General features: G+C 36.7%; 1 protein-coding gene across 1 annotated transcript in view; it reads left to right on the top strand.

The window, feature by feature from the left end:
- Positions 1-21,853, top strand: part of FAF1 (Fas associated factor 1) — a 227,529-nt gene extending 205,676 nt beyond the window's left edge. The window contains exons 18-19 of the mRNA XM_070745898.1: positions 8,158-8,373; positions 20,723-21,853. Of these exons, the coding sequence (XP_070601999.1) occupies positions 8,158-8,373; positions 20,723-20,806 (300 nt within the window). The 3' untranslated portion in view covers positions 20,807-21,853. The remainder of the gene's footprint in view (positions 1-8,157; positions 8,374-20,722) is intronic.
- Positions 21,854-24,019: the final 2,166 nt, after the last annotated feature.

Genomic DNA, 24,019 nt, shown 5'->3' with positions numbered 1-24,019 from the left:
TTTTTATTTTTTCAGTTTCTCCTTATCTTAATATTTCTGTTCAATATCGTCTTTCTCTTACTGCACTTTCTTACTCATTTACTTACTCACTTACTTTCTTACTTACATTATTATACGCCTGCCTATCTGACTGTTATGACTCTGGAAGGCTTATAAGGTCAAAAAAGCCCCCAAACAGTTCAAGAATAACCAAAGTAACCACAAAAATCATTCAAACACAGTCTGTGGAAAAAAAATCATTTATTTTCATCATCATCATCATCATCACCATTATCATCATTATTATTTATTAGACTTGTATGCCGCCCTTCTCCGAAGACTAGTCATTTAGTCACCAACATTACCAGATTCTCAGATCTGATGGCAAACCCATGTTTTCCTACTCTTCTAGGTCAGTCTCATCTCAGATCAATATAGGCATGGGATAATTTTATTCTTGTATAATTTGTTGGAGCATAAACTATGCTGTTTAACCAGTATTTGGATAGAATGTCCTTTCAGTATTTTTTTAATAGCAAGCTGAAAAATAAGTCTACCTTCTGTACCTGTAATTAGACTCCTCAATACAAATAGCTGTAATAGGGGGGGGGGAGAGATATATTTATATATCAGAACAAAAACATCATTCACAAACTGTGTACCAACATTCCTTATATATACATATTACCTATAGTCTATTGCTCTACAACAGTTTGCTTATACTGTATGATGTTCTTTCATTCAGCTTCTTTTAATACCTAGTCGTTCATCTGTCTGCATAATGAACCATCCCTTTTTATAACTGCAGTGCAGATCCAAGAATTGTTAACATTACTCTTCCTTTATTGTTCTTTAAGTGTGTTCACTGATATGGAATATCCATTGTAAATATCTATTTTGCACTGGAGCTTTAGAAACTAGTTACTTTAGAGGGGACGTTATTCTTTACATAATGAAAACAGATCTTTCAAAGCTGCTATTTGTTTTTTCTAGTATAATTGCCTGGGTTCAGTAAACACTATTGCATTTGTTATACAGTATTGGTAAATGTCAAAATACAATGATAGAAAGCAGGTGCCTAAGAAGAGAAAATAGGAAAGGATAACAACATTCATCCATTTATAAAAGATTAAAAAGTCCATGTGCAGGTAAACGAAAAAATAATAAAATATTTAAGTGTATGTACTATTATCAATGTCATCTATCTAGTTCTTGTTCAATGCTCTTATATCTACTAGAGCATCTCTGTGACAGCCTCTATATGAAGTTCTCCAGTGAAGGACTCACCGCTTCATGTGGCAATAATGTTCTCTATCTGGTACTTCATACAATCAGGAAATTTATTCTGACATTTAGCCTGAACCAATGTACTTATAGTTGTAACCCATTGATTTTGATTCCTGTGTTAGTATTGCTTATTTGACCCCTACGGCAAGCATTAAGTGTTGTACTTCATGATTCTTGACAAGTCTATATTTTCTTTTATGTACGCTGAGAGCATATGCACCAAGACAAATTCCTTGTGTATCCAATCACACGTGGCCAATAAAGAATTCTATTCTATTCTATTCTATTCTATTGTGATACAGATTAATTCTGTATTGTATATCATGAAGAAAATAAGAGGTTGGATTGCATTGGCAGCCTTCAGTCTCAAAAGACCATGGAATCATGCTCTGGACTTCCCAGAGCACGAAGCCTGGGTAGGTTAACTCTATCAAGAAAAGAAGATGACTCCGACATGATTTGTTTGCAACAAGCTGGTCCTGGATCCTTTTAATTGTAGTATGTTAATCCAAGGTCTCACAAACATTTTGTTTATTATGGCTTGATTTGAGACTGAAGATAATCACTAGTAGTTGTCAGTACCTTTTCAGAATTGATTCAAACTCAAGACAGTTGGCTGCTAACTTAAGAGTTAGATGCTGAACTTGGGAGAGTGCCAAACCCCAGAATGCACCATCAGCTAAACATAGCTCAGCAGTGAAGTTCTGGACAGCTCATTGAAAAGCTAAAGTATTACTTCCCCTAATTAGATAAAGCCAAGAGCTCTGTCTATATAATACCATCCTCCAGACCCCTCTCCCTGGTAAGAAACAATGGTCTTGCATCCTGGCCTGAATTCACACAACCTGATATTCTAAGGGCAGCTACTCCTTGTCTTATGGATTTAACTTTAAACACACTACTGTGGATTCTTCTGATTCTTCAGTCTATGTCTTGAGTCTTGATAACCTGGTACCTCTGTCTTAAATTTCATGCAACTTGCAAACTGATCTTCGTGTTACAATTTATGGATGGGTCACATTAATATTATTCTCATTTTTTTAATATGTGATGTGAGGCAGCAAACATATCCAATACTTTTATTATCTATTTTCCTCATATCAACAATTCTTAGACACTTTAAGAGAGGGGCGGCATACAAATCTAATAAATTATTATTATTATTATTATTATTATTATTATTATTATTAATTAATTAATCAAACTGGCTCCCTATTATAAATATATAGATTAAATTATGAAATAGAATAGAATAGAATAGAATTCTTTATTGGCCAAGTATGATTGGACACACAAGAAATTTGTCATTGGTTCATATGCTCTCAGTGTACATAAAAGAAAAGCTACATTTGTCAAGAATCATGAGGTATTTAATTTATGTCTCCTAGCCAGAGCTTATGTGTGCTTATTTTTGCCTTGACTACTGAGAGTGTCAAGTCTATAACAAGTACAATCCAGAAAGAAAGATTTGCAATGAATCTTGTATTGTGCATTGTGAAGAAAATAAGAGGTTGGTATGCGGAATCTTGGAATAAATAAGTTTAAACTTTAGTGCGTTCATTGTTAAATTCATTATGATATGGCTCCTATGATCTATTTGAACCTCTTTGGAACCTGCCTATAGTTTTCTTGACAAAATTTCGGAAGTGGTTTGCAATTGCTTGCTCTCTATGGCTGAGAGAGAGTGACTGGCCCATGGTCACCCAGCTGGTTTTATGTCTCGCAGTCTTCTGGTTTCTAGCCCGATCCCTTTCCTACTACATCAGACTGTCTCTCTACAGAGAGATTTATGAGAAGCCGGTTAAAGCTCAAGGTTTTTAACTTACCTTGCACTCTGTTGATGACAACTCTGGCTTCAGCCTGATATATGAGTTTGTCCATTATAGATATTATGATAACAAATCTACATTTTAAAAAGATTCTCTTTCTCCCCACCCCATCCCACTTTTTTTTTGAAAGCAGGGATGATACTTTCTATCTTCCAAGCTTCTGAAATCTTGCTTCTTTTCTCCCAAAGATTATTATTATTTTATTATTATTATTTATTAGATTTGTATGCCGCCCCTTTCCATAGACTCGGTGCAAGTGTTCTGTGATCAACCATTAACCTATTATTCATTCACAACTTTTTCTCACAAGGGACCGACAACCTCTTTGGCTTTATTGCTAACATATCCAAATAACTCATTTTTGTTGCTTTTGAGGGCGTGGGTGTGGGTCTCTTTTGTAAGCCTTATGTCAAATTCTTTGGCAGCTAACCTAAATTAAAGGTGATTCTTTTCCAAGCATGCTTTCTTGGAGTTCTCATTAGCCAAGTGTACTGAGGTGGACAGATTGGGTTTAGAAGAATTTCATCTGACATCATTTGGGATTTCAGGTAGCTGCCCAGTTCAACTCAGTGGAGATCCACCCACCATCACTAGACACTTCAATTTCAAGGTGGCTCTTGGCTTAAATCCATTGAGGGACTATAAGTTTTCTCTAGTGTTCTATAGCAAGGTTTTCTTGAATAGTTGTGGATCATCTTTTTAGAGGGAGAATCATAATTACCCCGGATGATTCCTAATCTGTTTTGCCTCTTTTGGTCACATAAGCTGTTATTTCTGTCAAAGTTCTCCTTCCTAATCTATGTATTCAATTTCTGGCTCTTCTGAGTATGTCCATTGTCCTGTCCAGGAACTTCTCATTTCCACTAACGAGTTGTGGAGTGGAAACATTTGCTTTCAGCTGTTTAACTCGCTCTTTCAAGAAAACAAGATTGCACTTGCAAGTACGTTTTGGATATTCCTCACCCAGTAAAAAAGACTTTGTACACACCATGATTCCCTCACTCCCCAAATCTTTTTGAGTTTCCTCTTCTGATTATTGTAGCCAATTTCCCATGAAAACTTCCCTGTTTGCTGAGTGAATTTATGAGCAAATAAAAATTTGTTTTCTGGAAACTGGGTTCCTTGCATACCTCCTTGAGATGTATCAGCTAGGTCAACAAAGGCCATACTGCAGTCAGACATACTGGACAGTCAACAATACTCCAGACATTAAAATTAATCTATCAGAAGTGCTTAGGAAACAGCAGACCTTTCCTCCCTTTTTACCCCCTCATCTGCTTTGTATAGATAGTTCACTTGCCAAAGTCCTGTTTTTTGATCAGACACTAAGTGAGCTTCCAGTGGATTTTATTAAAGTCTCTGGAAGGAATGGAGAAGCATCTCTACTTTCTCTCATTCCTTAATGCCAACTATTGAATGTGTGGAGTGCAAATGATACATACATACATACATACATACATACATACATACATACATACATACATACATACATACTTACATACATACATATAAATCTAATATATATATTTGATTTTTTCATTTTTATATATATAAATGAAATAGATAGATAGATAGATAGATAGATATAGATATGAGATTTTTTTCATTAATGAAAAATATAATTTATATACTGTCTATATAAGATTTTTCATTATCAGCAAAGATACTTTATTTATTCATTAGATTTCTATGCCGCCCTTCTTCTGAGACTATATATACAAAACCTGTGCAGAGTGTATTTTCTACAGTGGCTCTGGGCTCTGGGTTCTTGTTCTTAGGTATTTCTTGGTACGATGTTATTTTGGTGATTTTGGAGCTTGAAAACCTAAAAAACGTGGAGGTGAAAAGACAAAAGTTTTAATCTATATGTGCATATAGCTTTTGAGCACACTAATTTGTACACTTTTTTGATGGTGTTTATGTTAGTCCTGTTGATTTTTTATTGTTCTTAATAACACTTCATTTTCAAATGTAGGTATGCCCCAATTTTAAATTCATTGAATCCAGTTTTAACCATACTTGAAGATTAATTAAGTTTTGTATTCTTTTTAAGTTCCATTGCTTGATTTGAAAGATCCCACTATTACAAACAAATACGTCAGAATCTAGTTCAACAGAAGAATCTGAAAAAAGTTGAGCATTAAAAATTCATTAACATTCTTTAAAACACATAACATTTTACAGAAATGTATTTGTTTTGAAAGCACTAAGGGAATAATTTGACTTAAAGTTATTTCATTGATATTTGATTGTTTGTTTGTTTGTTTGTTTGTTTATTGTATTTATATGCCGCTCACTCCAAAAGAGCTCTGAGCGGATATATAATTTCATAACTAGATAACCCATTCTGGAACAAATATATGTATAGAGAAATTAGTTGTTGAGAACTTTGCTCTCTTGTTTAAAAAATCTGTGAGAAAGTTACAGGATTTTAATAAATTAATATATCTGTCTAAATATTTAATGGTTTTGATTTTTATGCTTTAAAGGGCAATTTGGCACTTTGCAATTATTCACTCAATCAAGATTTCCTAAGTCCTTTCTGTCCAACAATTAAATTACCTATCACTGCTATGCAGTAAACTATTGGTTTAATAATGTGTTATAAGAGAAGGATTTATTTTAATTAGTTGTTTTTTAGCTGTTATTAAGAAATGGATAAAGATGAATATGTTATTGAGATGTAAATTATAGAACTGTTGTTTGGAAATGGACTTCAAAAACAGGAAGACAGTCTAATACTTGGAGGACATTTTTTCTTTAAAAAAAGAAAAACGAGATTAAGCATTAGAAATAAAAAGAAAGGAGTTTACCCTATATTTTATTTAGGCAAAGAAAAGAATCTTTCCCAGTTATCTTATGGCAATCATGAGTCAAAAGTCAAGATGATAGTCAAGATCATGCAAACCCTGCCCATTTTGTATGTGTGTTTGGATATTTAAAAGGTTAAGACTTTGATTGTGTGATCATGACCATTATCGTGTCATTTTTAAAAATCTAATAGTGTGATTTAAGTATCAATGCTAGGCAATATTCATAACAAAGCAAAATCTTCTACTATCACTGCATAGGCAAAATATCATCTGGAAATATAAAGTATTTTAAATAAACATAGAAACATAGAAGACTGACGGCAGAAAAAGACCTCATGGTCCATCTAGTCTGCCCTTATACTATTTCCTGTATTTTATCTTACAATGGATATATGTTTATCCCAGACATGTTTAAATTCAGCTACTGTGGATTTACCAATCACATCTGCTGGAAGTTTGTTCCAAGAATCTACTACTCTTTCAGTGAAATAATATTTTCTCACGTTGCTTTTGATCTTTCCTCCAACTAACTTCAGATTGTGTCCCCTTGTTCTTGTGTTCACTTTCCTATTAAAAACACTTCCCTCCTGAACCTTATTTAACCCTTTAAGATATTTAAATGTTTCGATCATGTCCCCCCCTTTTCCTTCTGTCCTCCAGACTATACAGATTGAGTTCATTAAGTCTTTCCTGATACATTTTATGCTTAAGACCTTCCACCATTCTTGTAGCCCGTCTTTGGACTTGTTCAATTTTGTCAATATCTTTTTGTAGGTGAGGTCTTTAGAACTGAACACAGTATTCCAAATGTGGTCTCATCAGCGCTCTATATAAGGGGATCACAATCTCCCTCTTCCTGCTTGTTATACCTCTAGCTATGCAGCCAAGCATCCTACTTGCTTTTCCTACTGCCCGACCACACTGCTCACCCATTTTGAGACTGTCAGAAATCACTACCTCTAAATCCTTCTCTTCTGAAGTTTTTGCTAACACAGAACTGCCAATGCAATACTCAGATTGAGGATTCCTTTTCCCCAAGTGTATTATTTTACATTTGGAAACATTAAACTGCAGTTTCCATTGCTTTGACCATTTATCTAGTAAAGCTAAATCATTTACCATATTACAGACCCCTCCAGGAATATCAACCCTATTGCACACTTTAGAGTCATCGGCAAATAGGCAAACCTTCCCTACCAAACCTTCCCCTATGTCACTCACAAACATATTAAAAAGAATAGGACCCAGAACAGACCCTTGTGGCAGTTAAGCTGAGGGTCAGACCTGCCAATCATCATTTAGAAAGCTTTCCTAAAGCTAGTAGCCATTTATAGAATATTGGAAATGATAATCTCACTGAAATTTATTTCCTAGGTTTGAATATCTGTGAAAGGCAGGGAGAATGGGTCTTGTTAGGAGATGGAATGCCTAGTAGGTAAAAACATAGAATTGATTCTTCTTTTTTTCAGCTCTCAAAATGAACATAATACTTTTTTTAAAAAAACTGATAGGGTGGAAATTTGATATTGCTACAAAATTTGAGTCAAGAAGTAGTAACTTACTCTCTCAGAAACAGAAAGAGTTATGCATATGAAAGAAATCCACCATTTTGGAGAAATGATCCAATTCAGCCTCTGACAGGCCTATCAACAAAGAATTACCGCATGAATCCCAGTGGCCGATTAGGTCCCACAGAGTTGGCCTTCTCCGGGTCCCGTCGACAAAACAATGTCGTTTGGCGGGCCCCAGGGGAAGAGCCTTCTCTGTGGCAGCCCCGGCCCTCTGGAATCAACTCCCCCCGGAGATTAGAATGGCCCCCACGCTCCTTGTCTTTCGCAAATTACTCAAGACCCACCTTTATTGCCAGGCATGGGGGAACTGAGACACCTGCCCCAGGCTTTTATATTTTATGTTTGGTATGCATGTATTGTATGGTTTTAATTGTTGGGGTTTTATATATACTTTTTTAAATATTAGATTTGTATTACTATTATATTGTTTTTGTTATTGTTGTGAGCCGCCCCGAGTCTTTGGAGAGGGGCGGCATACAAATCTAATTAATAATAATAATAATAATAATTATTATTATTATTATTATTATTATTATTATTATTATTATTATTAATCAAAGCGTACTCTTGTCAGCCTATTTTTTATAATTCCATTCTTATTTACAAAGTAATAGAATTAACAATAAAGTACTGTAGTTAATGATCTCTGCATGACTTTTTCTTTCTTTCTTTCCTCAGGCTATAAGGCTCTCTCTAGAGCAGTCATTGCCTCCTGAACCCAAACAGGAGAGCACTGAATCGCTTAGTAAGCTACGTATCCGAACACCCAGTGGAGAATTCTTTGAACGGCGTTTCCTGGCCAGTAGCAAGCTGCAGGTCGTCTTTGATTTTGTGGCTTCCAAGGGTTACCCTTGGGAGGAGTTCAAGTTACTAGGGACTTTTCCCAGGAGAGATGTAAGTAAATAAATGTGTTTAGAATTCTTTTTCCATTCCTTTACCCAATTGTAGTTCATGCTTAGGATAGTAAAGCTGAATGTGGATCATGAAATAATCCTGCTCAGTTCAGAAACTGTCTTATAGGACATTGATGGAGAACCTATGACACGTGCCACAGGTGGCACATGGAGCCATGTCTGAGGGCACGTGAGCGATGCCCTATGTCAGCTCCAGTGTGCATGTGCAGTCTGCCCAGCTGATTTTTGGCCTTCTTTTCGGATGTTTTCACTCTCCCAGGCTTCAGGAAAGCCTTCTGGGGATGGTGAAAACAGCCCAACAGGGCAACCAGAAGTTCATTTGTGTGCGTCACCCCCAGCCTCCTTTCTGCTATCAGAGGTCTTCAGGAAGTTCAGCTTTGGACAGTTGCAGCCAGGCCTTGAACACCTTGGCCCATTTCTTCTGCAGCTGGCAAGACTTTCCTGAAGGCCTTTGCAGTTGATAACAGCTCCAGATCGATTTGGAACTCTGTTATCGTCTAGAGAGGCCTTCAGGAAAGGCCTCTGGAAATCGATCTGGAGCTCTGTTATCGGCTACTGAAGAAGAAGAAATGGGCCGAGGTGTGTGAGGCCTGGAAGGTAAGTAGTAGTAGGGTTGCTCCACTTCCATTTCGTTTCTGATCTTCCAATTGGCCCGTTGGATCATTTATCGCTGTCCCCAGGCTTCAGGAGGCTTTCCTGAACCCTGAAGAGAGCGAAAAACAGCCCAGTGGGACTACCAGAAGTACGGAGGCTTCAGGGGCAGCATGGGGGTTGTGCGCAAGTTGCGGGGGCAGCACAGGGTTGTGCGCATGTGTGGGAGGAGGGCATTGCATTATGGATATGAGCACCTATGCCAATAGCACATGCATCCTTTTGGCACTCAAGCCAAAAAAGACTAGCCGTCACTGTTATAGGATGTGCTGTTGCATCTCTCTCAGATGGTGTTCTCTATGTACATCAAAAGAAAGTTTCCCAATTTTCAAGATTCTCTTTTCTAATATTTCCCACCTTGTACTTTTCAGCTCATAGATATATACCTCTGATATTTAGGGCTCCACATGTGTCTATCCCTAACTAAGAGTCAATCTGAGGATTCTTATATAACTATTTCAAGATTTGAATATGAGAGCCAGCTTCTCAATGTCAAAACAAAAAAGGTTTACTCTTTGATTAGACTATTCTATACTATCCCTTCTATTTAATCCTTGAGAACAATAAATCAGTGGAATGCTTGCCTTCAGAAATTGTGGGTACTCCAACACTGGAGATTTTAAAGAAGAGAGTAGACAACCATTTGTCTGCAATAATATGGGGTCTCCTGCTTGAGTAGCGGGTTGGACTAGAAGACTTCCAGGATACCTTCCAACTCTGTTATTCTGTCTATATTGGCTCTCAAACAAATCTATTTTATCACAGGATAAATATTAACTTGTATGTTTAATGCAGCAAGTAAGAATGCAAATCAAATAGATTCCTACTAGTAGTAGTTTATTTGATGAATTATTTTTATCAATAGTTTTGGATGCTTTCTCACTTGATATTAGATCTTGATAAGTGGAGAGAACCAAACCCAAGGGTAGCCATCAATCCTTGACTTTAATTTATCCTTATTCATCTTACTTACTTTGGTTCCTACAGTTCTTGGATCCATCTTACTTTTGTCAGTACTAAAACAGCAGACTGATTTATGAAGCAGCTACTTGTATGAAGTTGGTAAAAATGTCCTAGGAATTAGCCTCTATCCCAGAGTGGTCTCCAAGTGATGATGGATATGCTTAGATTGACATATGTAATGAAAGAAACCCTTCCGTGGGATTACTTTTAAATTATAAGAATAAATGTAATAATCAGACAAGCAAAACGGATGTTACTCTTGACAAATAGGACAAAGTACAAAAGAAAGACCAAAGTTAGAAATGGGCAGCTATGGCAACTTTATGACATGTGGACTTTGATTTGATTAGATTAGATTGGACTCCCAGAATTTCTGAGTCAGTATGGTTGACTTAAGAATTCTGGGAATTGAAGTCCACAGGTTGTAAAGTTGTCATAGTTGCCTATTCCTGACCAAGTTAATATCTTTGTTGAGACAAACTGAAATGACAGAAAAGTGAGCAAGGTTTTCAAAACTTTACAGCTTATTCACTACTTCATGACCTTTTGGTTTCTCCTTCTAAAGGTATTACTTGATTGTTTCTTTTGGATTTTTCTAGTGATACCCTTTAATGACAAGATCTCTGATAACTACTTGAAAAGAATTACGTTGTAGGTTTTGTATGGCATGGCATTTGAAACACAAGACAAGAGGCCCTTAACATCTCACAAGAGCATTGGCATGTCTTAACAGCCTGCACCTGCAAGTTTCTTTTGTAATCAAAATTAAACCTTGTATTTCTTTTTCTGTGCCGCATTTCCTCTTTTAAATGCAAGCAATGAAATCCACTTATTTGGGAGTACTATATACCGGAGACTTAAGCTCTTTATTTACTGTATCTGGAAGCCTTAGTAAGTTAAGACTTCTACAGTATTTCACATTTATTTACCTGAGCTGTAGCTTAGGATCAGTTGGCACCTACGTTACTTAAGGTTAGTCAAATGCATTTAAAATGTTGCTTAATAATTCAAAACCAGTTTGTTTTGTTTAGAGTATTATGATTCTAAAAATCCCTTTAATTAGTCAATTCCAACAGCAGCTTAAATAAACACGGATAAGGAAAAGGCATCTATTTCTTACCCTTCCATTTCAAAATAGCAGTTAAAATAAATTTAACTGAGGAGAATACAGCACATTCAGTCAAGGGACGGATTTAGGTTGATTTAGAACCAGATAATTGAATGATTGCAGGACTATAAAATATAGGTGAGGGATTAAAAAGACTTGGTAGGGAGCAGGTGTTTGTTTGGTATGTTGAATACCAAATGTACTGTTGAAGGGGCTGGGCATAGAAAGAAGGAAAGGACTATGTTGTAACATGTATCATATTTCTGAACATAAAAATGATGAATTACTGGATCAGTTCTTTCAGGCCAGCTTTCTACAATGACAATCCAACTTAGAAGTTGGATATAAAAATGATTACCGTTTGTGTGGGGAGGGTGTGGAGAAAAAGAGAATGGATTTCGCCATATTTTCCATTATTTTATCATTTTATATCATAGCCCTATCCTTCTGTATCTAATTACATTGCAAGTTCCATTGAGGATAGTAAAAATCATCTTTTTTTTCATTACTTCCAAACATTCTCCTGATTACTCTTATGAACTACCTGAGAATAGGGTAAGATTCCCCGTCTCATAGTCATTTCTCAACACTCCCGTGAATATTGTTCACTACAAATAACTATCACCAAGATAAGAGTATTTTGTTTAAATGCCTCTACTCTGTTTTCTCATGCTTAGTTTTTACTTTATGAATTTTTGCTAGAAGAAAGTGTAGAAGCAAAATGCCAAGAAATAGCCTTGGCAACATTAAGAAATTAACATTGCTGTGTCTGCTAACTAGAAAATTTAATGATCTCCTGCTGTTTTGGTAATTGGACAAGTAAATGCATCTTAATAAGGCTCTGATCCTTAGTGATCCTATACTCCAAACTTTGTTCATTCCGATGGGGCTTACACTGTCAGAATTGCTTGAGAATCTGTAAATTACTAAGACATTTTTGTATACATGTTGTTGGTCTAAACTGTACATCAGTTATATTGTAGCATCTGGGAATGTTGTGTTCTCCACTCTGAATCTTCTTGAGAAACATTTTCTCACACTGATAATTATAAATGGTTTTTTAAAGCTAATAACTACCTCCTTTTTATTACACAATCTGTATTCAATTGTCTTCGTCTCAGGCTCTCAGCTTGATCATAAACATTTAATGTGCACAATTTTTCATAGTTCAGAATGTGAGATAAAATAGTTTATGACTTAAAGTGTCCTCAAACTTAGCCAACTTGTGGGGGGAGAAACTTTCCTTAACTCTTAGAATGCACCTATATAGTATTTGTAGTAAAAATATTCAGAAATCCAGAAAACAAATGCATAATGTAATTTACATTTAGCAAGTATTGGAAGAAATGGTATAATGCAGAGGTCCCCAACCGCCGGTCCGCGGACCAGGACCGGGCCGTTGGGGGTTTTCAGCCGGTCCGCGGCGCCGCTGCCCTCCCGGCAGAGAACATGCAGGACGGGGTGGGGCGTCGGGCGGTGACGCAGCCCTCCACACTTCTCCACAGGGCGGGGAGAATCAGGAGGCTCCTTTGGCGGCTGGGGGCTGCCTGGCTTTGTGATTTTGGCTGGGGGGGGGGAGTTAGGAAGGTCCTACTTCTCCTCCCCCAGCCAAAAATTCAAAGCCTATCTGCTGGATACGGGCGATGAGTGGGACAGAGCGGCGCAGAAGCCTCTTGCAGCAGCTGCCACAGCCACTGGCTTCGGCGCCGCTCGTCCCGCCCATCGCCCGTATCCAGCAGAAGCTACTACCCGAGTGCTCTTGGCCGGCGGGATTCAAAGTGCTGGGGTGGGGGGGTGTCCTGACAGCCCCCCCACCCCAGTGCTTCGCCTCCCGCTGGGCGGGCTAGAGGCGGGCAGCGGCGGGGGGCGCGATGGATGAAGGTGCGCCGCTCCCCCGAGAAGCGCATTCGGCAGAGGAAGACTCCGCGAATCCCTCGCGGCTCTGTCGCGAGCGCGTCCTCCTGAGGAGGAAATGGAAGCGAGGGCAACGGAACGGCTGTTCGTCGCGGCCCCTGGTGAGTTATGCAGGGCAGGTCAGGGGCGTCGTTTGCCCGCAGTAAAGATGGTGGTGTTTCCTGTTTCGGGTTTTTTCCCCTCACTCATGAGAGAGAGGAGTCCCACGATTCTGGCCGCTCTTTACTCGCCGGCTTTTTGCCTGTCCCTGATCTCTCTCTCTCTCACACACACACATACACCCCTTGCAGTGTCTTTGGGACACCTCCGTCTCTCCTTCCCCGAGCTGCTTCTCCTCCCCCCCCCAAACCTGCTGCGTCACTAAGCTCCACCCCTCCATAACCCCACCCCCATATGACCAAAGCCCCCCCCCCCACCGGGCCGTGGAAAACTGGTTTAACTTAAAGCCGGTCCCTGGTGTAAAAAAGGTTGGGGACCTCTGGTATAATGGATATAAAGTCCATTTAAAATGCATTCAGAATTCAAGAATTATATAGAAAACATAAATTATTGACTTGTGGAGGCCAATTAATTTAACTGTGACCCAAAGGGTGAATATCAGACTTGTGATTTGAGCTGTTTCCTTTGAAAGAGAATTCAATACTAATTCATGTAGACCTATAGAATATGCTGGCTCTGTTAAAAGGTGCTATTCCTTACATGTTGTAAGCCACCCTGAGTCTAAGGAGAAGGGTGGTATTAAAAAATCATATCAATTAATCAATCCATCCATTTATCCATCCTCATTTTATGTCCAAATTAGTACCGGAACTTCCATCACTAAGCAGCGCAGTTGTTAAATCAGTTAAATCATCATGTGATTAAGACTGATTTTATAACCTTCTATTGCTGCGATCATTACATCATGTGACCCTGGTATGTTATACTAATAATACTGTACATGTATTTTATCAAATGAATAAATCACGACTACATGATTGCAGACATGGTTCAACACTTGTCAGTATAAAGATCGATCATAAGTGACTTTTTTCAGCACCATCATAACAATGAATGCCTTTATTGGCAGATTGTCTGTAGTTGTAGTAAATCACTTGCAGATACCTTTCCATGAAAACCAAAATAAAATATTAGATTATGCAAATCCTTCAAAAAAGAGCCTGCGCACAGTGCACATGGAGACAGCCAGGAGCATCTTCTGAAGCACTCTTTTTCCGTGGTTTACATGGGCCTCCCCTGCAGATTTCAGCATATTATAAGATATTACTGTATAAGCAACAGAAATAATCTTTAAATATTTGGGTTTAACACTTTGAAGACAAGCACCCTAAACATCAGTTAGAAGCAAATAAGCATTTACTACCATCATTTAATAGCACAGGGTATGCTTCAAAATTACTCAGAAAGGTTTTTGACTTTTTTCAGACCCAAACTTTAGATTAGTGCAGTCCAGCTTTTTTCAGATTTCCACAAGAAAGGGAAGGAAAATGCAGTTACTTTAATGGCTCCTTAATGAATTGATTCTTTAAAGCAACCACATCTTTAAAGAAGTGATTGCAGTGTTTTTTTCTTACAGACATAAAGATCCTGCAAAAGGGGAGCTGTTTTAATGTAGAACAGCTATTGATTATTATTATTATTATTTTATTATTATTATTCATTGGATTTGTATGCCGCCCATCTCCGCAGACTCGCAGACTTCCTGATCCTGTGAAGTCCAAAATCTTTCTTGAGAATTGTTTTCAGATCATGTTATTCAGCCTTTTTCTTTAATAATCATCATCTTACACTTTCAACAACTATCTTTCTTTTCTTCCATTCTTCATAGTTTAGTGGGTTCCTTAAGCATTGGTAAACCATTAGCACATTGGTATTTCTAAACCAAATTGAGCAGCCCTGAAGTGTGTACAGTATATTCTTACTTTGTATATTAGAGCTCAGCATCAACATTCACAGAAGAAATATTTGTCACCCAGATTAGATTCACTGTTTGTGTCAGATTAATAATAAGATTTTTTTTAAGTTCTGGTCCTTCACCAGGTGTGCATTTTAAGTGATTCTCACAGCACTTATACCTTGATAAGAAGGATTAGGAATGAAAGTTAAAGGATTCTTTGTCTACTAAATTCAACAGAGTAATTCATGCATGTGTAAAAAAGCAAAGGAAGTTTGCCTGCCCGAGAATTGGATCCTGTTCTTGGGTGTTAACAGAGGTGATGACTATGATCCTTGTTACTCATGTTTGACATGAGTATATTCATATCATTGCTTAAAATGACCTGCCTTGGGCTGTTTGCCATTACTTCGCCTTATTCACACACACCCAAACCAGTAAGAGGCTATATCTAGTAAACAATCAAGTGATACAATTGCGTTTATAAATGTGTATATATAATAAGCTGTGTTAAACAACAAAATAAAAAGAGCTTTATTAAAACAACTTTAAAAACTGAGTAGGAAAAGGAAATAGTTGTTAGATATAGTATTCATGATTTTTTTTAAAAAAAATCCCTAATGAAAATGACTTTTACATTTGTACCTTACATGTAGCAAATCAGATCACAAAAACGTTTTTGTCAAGTTTTATTAGACATTATTGTTCATGTATCTGTAAAATATCCTGCTAAACTCAGTGCTTTAAAATACAATATATTAGCTTAACAGCTGTAAAAGTGAGTACTCTGTAATTTACATGCCAGCTTCAATTCTCAAGATTTATTAGATCTAGAGACATTCTAAAAAAAGTGGATGATGGCAGGGAGCAGTTGGATATGACTTAAAGCAGGGCTCTCCAACCTTGGCAACTTTAAGACTAGTGGACTTCAACTTCCAGAATTCCTCAGCCAGCTAAGCTAAGCTGGCTGAGGGATTCTGGGAATTCAAGTCCACAAGTCTTAAAGTTGCCAAGGTTGGAGGCCCCCAACTTAAAGGACAGTGTAAAGAAAGGAAGAAGGGCTCCTAGAGAGAATGAAGAAGCGTTTGGGTGGACGTCAATGTATGTTTTCTAAATGCCTGCCAAATATTTAGAGAAATGTTAATATTTGGCAATTGATAAAGGCTAACAGAGACTATGTGTTTCCTGCATTATGAAAATTGGGAACAGAGGAAATTTCTTCTTTCGGAATGAGCAGGTTATTTATCTTTTAGCCTCCCAATTCTGCTCTTTTCAGAGTGGGTGTTTTCTTACTGTCTTTGCCATTGTGGCAGCCATTTTGTGAACTGACAGCTTCTGTAGCAGAATGATGATGATGATGATACCTGAATGCCTTTACCAAGTTTCCAGTGTTCCTACCAGCCCAAATTTGTCATAGAATCATGATATTTCTGAATGGAGGTGAATAGTTTTGTGCTATTAAATTTTTATGCCGTCCATCTCACTGATACAGCGACATATTTTAAAGACTACATTTAATTCTGTAGAATTGTCACTTATTACCAGTTAAATGGGTAAAAATTATTACCAAGTCAGTCTCCAGATAGGTTGGCTGCTTAAATAAATTGCAGAGTAGCAATTGAAGTTATCTTCCAGCATTATTATTTAAGGCTGGCTAGAATAGGAAAAATTATTTTTAAAGTAAAAGAATTAAACCGTAATCTGTTTGAAAACATTTCTCATTCATAATTTATTATCAGAGTGCTTTATAGCCCAAAGAGTTGTGTCCAAAATTAGGAACAGAACTGAAATTGGACTTTTTCTCTTGACTTTTGTTTTAATTGATTAATTTTAATTAAGAGTGATCTATCAAGAGAGAGTCTATATTTCAGGAAATCCTTATAATTTTAGTCCTTATTATCAAAAATATAGAAAGCTAGGAAGACCATAATAAAACAAATTTCACTGTCACCCTGGATACTGGTTGAATAGGCCCAAAAAGATTGTATCTTTTTTATTATTGCTTGGAGTAGGAGATGTTGCATGCATTTTAAGACATTTCTTCTGGTCCGAAAAACATTAAACAATCTATTTTCCACCCTAAAGCAATATAAATACATGACACAAATAACAAAGTAAATGCTGCAGAAGGGATCTAGCATGATAATTAAGTACAATGACGACCTATATGAACAGCAAATGCCAAGGAGCTAAAACAAAGCAACAACAGCTTTATTTGTTGACAGATGCATGAGCCATATTGTTAGTTAATTGGGTAATGGTGTAAACATTTGCAAACTATGTGGTCCCTAGGTGAATTAAAAAAAAAAATCAGCAGGCACTCTGAAAATCCAAGGTGAAAGACAGCAAATCTCTTCCTAGCACAGGTACGCAAATAAATCTCCAAAGCTGAAAGCATCTGAGAAAAGGACATCGTTCATAATTGTTATTAAGGATAAAGTGGAGTTTGCCAATCCAAGAATTCTGATTAGGGCGTGCATTGTTAATCACGCTGAAAAATAGATTTCCATCTGGTTACAGTCTGGAGGATAGTGTTTATTAACCCAGTCTTGCATTTTGAACCAGTTTTTGCCTGATACACAGAAGACATTCTCATTTTACTTACCTTTCTGTGATTTTGCAATACAGGCGTTGAGGGATTTGGAAAGTGAGTGGATTTAATTAGATACAGCCTTGGACTAAATAGAAGCAGCTAATTTCTTTCCTCAGGTGCACTACTCTTGTTGTCCAGAGAATGAGCCTGTATTAATAGCAGTGAAATGTTAATGCTTCAGATACGGAAACAAAGCTCTTCCTTCCTGTAATTGCAAACTACAACTCAGCATTTTGACTGTTTTGTAAAAACACAGTAGGTTTTATGTGATCATGGCTGCTTATCTCTTTTAAATTATATATTTTCTGGAAACCAGGCTTTCTTTGTTGATAATACTCTATTATAAATGCTTTTTCAGTGGAGCCTTAAATATGCAATTATTATAGAATAGAACATAGAATAATAGAGTTGGAAGGGACCTTGGAAGTCTTCTAATCCAATCCCCTGCTCGAGCAGGAAACCTTGTACTATTTCAGATAAATGGTTGTCCAGTCTTTTTTTGAAAGCCTCCAGTGAAAGCACCCACAACTTTCTTGTTACAGTGTAATGATAATATAAATGGTTTAAGGGATAAAAGCTAGATGATTCCAGGTTTCAATGGTTACTCTCATTAAATGGCATAATAAATATTTCCTATTAGTCCATAATAAGTATGTCCAATTCCAGTGAAATTCAAAAATTTTCCCTACCGTTCATGGTAAAAATCTCCATTCCCTCTCCACTCCGTGGAAAGGACACTGCAAAATCCCCATTCCCTCCCCACTCTTGGGAGAAGGACACTGCAAAATCCCCATTCCATCCCCACTCCTGGGGGAAGGATATTGCAAAATCCCCATTCCCTCCCCACTCCTGGGGGAAGGATATTGCAAAATCCCCATTCCCTCCCCACTCCTGGGGGAAGGATATTGCAAAATCCCCATTCCCTCCCCACTCCTGGGGGAAGGATATTGCAAAATCCCCATTCCATCCCCACTCCTGGGGGAAGGATATTGCAAAATCCCCATTCCATCCCCACTCCTGGGGGAAGGATATTGCAAAATCCCCATTCCATCCCCACTCCTGGGGGAAGGACACTGCAAAATCCCCATTCCATCCCCACTCCTGGGGAAGGATATTGCAAAATCCCCATTCCATCCCCACTCCTGGGGGAAGGACACTGCAAAATCCCCATTCCATCCCCACTCCTGGGGGAAGGATATTGCAAAATCCCCATTCCATCCCCACCTCCTGGGGGAAGGATATTGCAAAATCCCCATTCCCTCCCCACTCCTGGGGGAAGGATATTGCAAAATCCCCATTCCATCCCCACTCCTGGGGGAAGGATATTGCAAAATCCCTATTCCATCCCCACTCCTGGGGGAAGGATATTGCAAAATCCCCATTCCCTCCCCACTCATGGGGGAAGGACACTGCAAAATCCCCATTCCATCCCCACTCCTGGGGGAAGGATATTGTTTTCACTTTGTTGTGAGTCGCCCCGAGTCTACAGAGAGGGGCGGCATACAAATCTAAATAATAAATAAATAAATAAATAAATAAAATATTGCAAAATCCCCATTCCCTCCCCACTCTGGGGCCAGCCAGAGGTGGGGTTTGCCAGTTCTCCAAACTACAGTACTCAAAATTTCCGCTACCAGTACTCCAGAACCTGTCAGAACTTGCTGAATTTCACCCCTGGTCCAGTTACTATAACTGCATTTGTGGCTTTAGAAACTAACCTCTGTTGCCTATAGAGACTGATAACACAAAAGATACTCTAAACTTTTCTACCTCTTCTAGTAAATTACATTTTACTACTTGTGTCATTACCGGGTGCACTTGGCATATAAAATATAATTAGCAGTATCAGTTTTAACTGTACTATCTCCTTCTGTTACCCTTCTACCAAAGATATTGTGTACATGTATTTCATTTAAAGATGAAAAAAGGCTAGAAAATCTGATTTTATTTTGTACTTTCAAAAGTAATGGAGGAATAATATTTCTTCATGAAGCAGATTTGGGGATCCAAGGGAATCTTTACATTTGATGCTCCCATTTCCATGTATTCAGACTGCTCCTTCATCTTATCTAACATAGCAAAATGTAAAAATGACTTCAGCATACTTTCTCCCTTTTTCTCTCTTGGCCAAACTTGAGAATTCATAGATATACACAGTATTTTGTAACCTTAGATTAACTTTATAAAGATATGGTGTAATATGGATTTGGAGATTTTTTTTATGGTCAGCATTCAGCTTTCCAAAATGTAGATATGTATACAGTAGCACAAGATACTTTGCAAATTATTTACATAATAAACGGTGCCAAATTTCCTGTATTCTGATGCATTTTAACTATATGTGACTATCCCTCATTTGGTGGACAACAATCACAGAGTCTGTGAGTAACAAGCCAGGATAAATTATATATATATATATATATAATTTTATATATTTAAACGTAGACTACACTAAATCAGTCAAAGGGAATTCATATTATCATTCCCTAGTAATTAACAATTTTTCAATTTTGTAACATTTATAGTTAGAATGTAGCAGAAACCTTGAATAGTATGGGTTGCACGCCATGCATTTCCGGCTAAGTATTAACTGTTAGAAAAATCATAAACCTTGGATTTGTAAAAATAGATAGCCAATTAAAATCTCTGTCGTATTGTAGAATTTCCAGTGATGTACCCTTAATCCAAGTCCTGTTGTAATAATAAATCCAGGGTAATATAAGCATAGAAGGAGATTTTTGTGAAATTGGAACAGAATAATGAATTCATACCACAATGCCTTGCAAAGTGAAATAATTACATAATGTATCTCATATGTGCACTTGGAAACCAATTAAATTAAGGGAATGCTTTGGTATGTATATTCTGTAAACAGTAATGTTTTTCTATCCCCAAATTACAAAGCTGTCAATAGTTTCATCAGAGTGCAAATATTTTTTGATTCTGTTAAAAAAAATACAAAGCTTTTGGAAGGTAAGATGAAGGATACAGCTAACTATCTTTTTTTGTATGTTTTGCTACAAATGGTATTATAAACATAATAACAAGGCTATTTCCTGCCTCTCTTAAATATACCTCCTAACAAGCAAACCATCAAACTAATTGTGGAATGTTTATTAATCTGTTTCTGAAAGGATAACTGAAGGCAACTACCTATACTGTACTTTTCTTTTCAGGTTGTTTTTTTTTCTTTTTCCTTTTCACAGGTAACCCAGCTGGATCCAAATAAATCATTATTGGAGTTAAAATTATACCCTCAAGAAACACTTTTTCTAGAGGCAAAAGAATAGATGAAGTCAGTTTGGAGGACTTGAGTAATTATTTGATAATGAATAAGGCACGGCGAACGCTTTATCCAAATCACTGTGTCCTGTCATTTAAATCAGATCAATGTCCCAACTCTGCCTCTTTCAAGAAGCTGGGAAGAAAGAATAAACATAGTTCCATAAAAATTTCCCATACATGAGTATGTGTTTTCAACCTCATTTAAAAGAGCAGAGAAAATACTTTGCTACAAATACTGAACATTAGAATCTGTTGCTCTCTTACCATCTGGCTTTTGTTATAACTAATACACTGTTAAAATGTGAGTGATTGTCCAGTAGAATTTTTACTCCTCAATTATCCCTTTTTTCACCAAGAATTCTTGGACATTTCTGCCTGTACTTTTGACACTAGAATACTGTATATTTGATATCTTGCTAAACCAGTGCTCTCATATATGTGCATTTTTTTTCTGTGTTTGAAATTCGATTTTGCCACCTAATTTTTTTTAAGGCAGAAAAACAATAAATGGGACATTTTCATCCTTGGAGATTTAACAGTATTGTAGTAGTAGAAAGCAGAGGGTGTTTCCTTCCTCTATACTTTCTGACTCTTTCATGAGATGTAAGGTTTTGTTTGGAGAAGATAGTTTGACATATATGCAAGATATTTATTTACTGATTTTTATTTTTATTTTGCTTTGAATCTCAATCCAGATTCAGTTTGGGGAGTATTTTCCATTACATTGCAGTGTGTTGAACTGCTGATGATATGAGTATCTAAATAATGTTTAAAAAAAGGAACTGTAGTGAATGACTAGTACCCAGTAACAGTTCAGAAAAAACAGGTGTTGGCTATGAATGTCCAAAGCAGGACAAATAGTAAAGTTCATTGCTCATCATTGTAGAAGAATTACAGGACTCCTCTCCCCTTTCCTCTCCTCTATTTTATTTCATTCTTTTTTTTCTTTCTTTCCCATTCTCACACTGGTTTGTATTATTTTTCTTGCAGTTTTAAGCACCTTGTTTGTTTCACCAAATAATAAAAATGTAAAATTACAGTGTACGAAGAAACGTTTGCGGATTTTGATTATGGATATGAGAAATGTATACATCCATCCAGGGGACTGGTCTATCCAGGGGGTTAGAAAGTTTGGAACATTGAAATCAGCATGCTTGAGCCTACATCCAAATAGATTTGTAAACTTTTTAAAAGTTTAGGCTTAAAATGTAGGCTTAGACTGTGGTGTACAAAAGCACCATGGAAAATTCAATTTCTAAATAATACATTTGTTCTCATTATATATCACTTGACATATCTTTTTTATTGTAACAAACTGCTATCCTCTTCTAAGAATTAATACAAACTGGAAAAAAAATATGCATTTTAATGCATAATTATTTATTTTTGTCTCATTCTCTTTTGGATGGAGTAATGAACTTAGGAACTACAGTGTTCCCTCAATTTTTGCGGGGGATGCATTCTGAGACCGCCCGCGAAAGTTGAATTTCCGCGAAGTAGAGATGCGGAAGTAAATATACCATTTTTGGCTATGAACAGTATCACAAGCCATCCCTTAACACTTTAAACCCCTAAATTACCATTTCCCATTCTCTTAACAACCATTTACTCACCATTATTACTGGTACTCACCATTGAATAAGACACTTGGTGATTCTGATATTTATAAACATAATTATTTATTAACAATAATAATTATTTTTTTGCTTTTTATTTGCAAAAATTGTTAGTTTGGCGATGATGTATGATGTCATTGGGCGAGAAAAACCATGGTATAGAAAAAAACCCATGAAGTATTTTTTAATTAATATTTTTTGAAAAACTGGTATAGGCTATTCGCGAAGTTTGAACACGCGAAAATCGAGGGAACACTGTATTTTACATTTTTAAGGATACAGATACATTATTTTTTACCAAATATGGAAAAAGTGGAAAAGATATAAGTCCTATAAAATTCTGTTAGGACATATATTAGAAGAACTAATCTATTTGTGTCAGCCAAAATTGTTGTATGTGTGGTATGTTTTAATCACCCATGATGCACACAAATACATAAATAAATGCTCAAATCGCCAAGGAAGATATTTATAATGGAAAATTCAACTGCTCACTTATGCTGAAGAAGTTGAAAATGAGAAAACAAACATAAAGATTTCTTTTTTTCACAGTTAAGCTGAAAAATGGAATCTAGCTTGTGTAACAATATACAAGTCTTGTGGAGTTCATTTAGAAAAAAAATGGCTTACTTAACTTTTTAAAATTGAAGTTTTTTACAAATTTGTTGAAATTTTACACCAGGCAGAAAAGCCTTTTTTTCTGCTAATGACAAGGTGTAATGTACACATCTTAACCAAATACTGTAGTCCCATTAAATATTGTAGAAGCAAATGGAATTTGGATTGTAATTTCAATTAGCAGATCCTGAAGATGCCCTTTCATGTTGTTCTATTTCTTTTTAAATATACCTCTTGCTGAAATATTGATATGCAGATTGATATCCAGAGGTGAACATCTGAGAATAGAAAGATTCTTTCTCTTGGTAGAAGGAGCCAGGCAGGTTTTCGGAAGTAGAGGAAACCTAGGTAAGCAACAAGTATTGCAAAATTATTAATCAATAATTGATTATTTTAAATCAGTTTTTAAAGTACAGTACACTTTAATCTCCTTTTGATCAGTTTTGCCCCATGTGTCCATTCTGACTTCAACATCTGTTTGTATCAGATGTGGGGGGGGGAGTTATTTCTCACAACTTAAAAATGAAGTTCTAAACTAAGGCACAGATTAAGTTAATATGTGGCTTTGGGAATGGGATTTGTCAGTGAACCAAGTCATAAATCCAAGGCAAATGCCTAAACAATTGTCAGAAGAGATCACCGTTCCATATTTCAACCAATTTGTTTCCTATATCCTTCCACAAGGATGGTCAGAATTTGTGAACTTATTAATATTTTGTGCCTGGTAATGTAGACATCCAATATGGCACTAGTTTTGGTCTCCTTTGTGGAATCCAGTTATAGTTTAAGCCACATAAAAATGCACATCTGTTATTGCTGTTCTCTTTGAATAAGTGAGTAATCTTCTTGGAGGGCTACAAAAATACACCTTCCTCTTGAAATAAAATATTGGTACTTAGTTCTCAATTCTCCATTTGGATTTTTAATATTTGTTACAATTTTTTTTTAAAAAAATAGTGATTTAAAATGTTTTGCAGATGTGGA

This window comes from Erythrolamprus reginae, chromosome 3, assembly GCF_031021105.1.
Source record: "Erythrolamprus reginae isolate rEryReg1 chromosome 3, rEryReg1.hap1, whole genome shotgun sequence".
Classification (NCBI taxonomy): domain Eukaryota; kingdom Metazoa; phylum Chordata; class Lepidosauria; order Squamata; family Dipsadidae; genus Erythrolamprus; species Erythrolamprus reginae.
The sequence above is the reverse complement of the archived record's forward strand: the minus strand, read 5'-3'. Positions and strand labels throughout refer to the sequence as shown.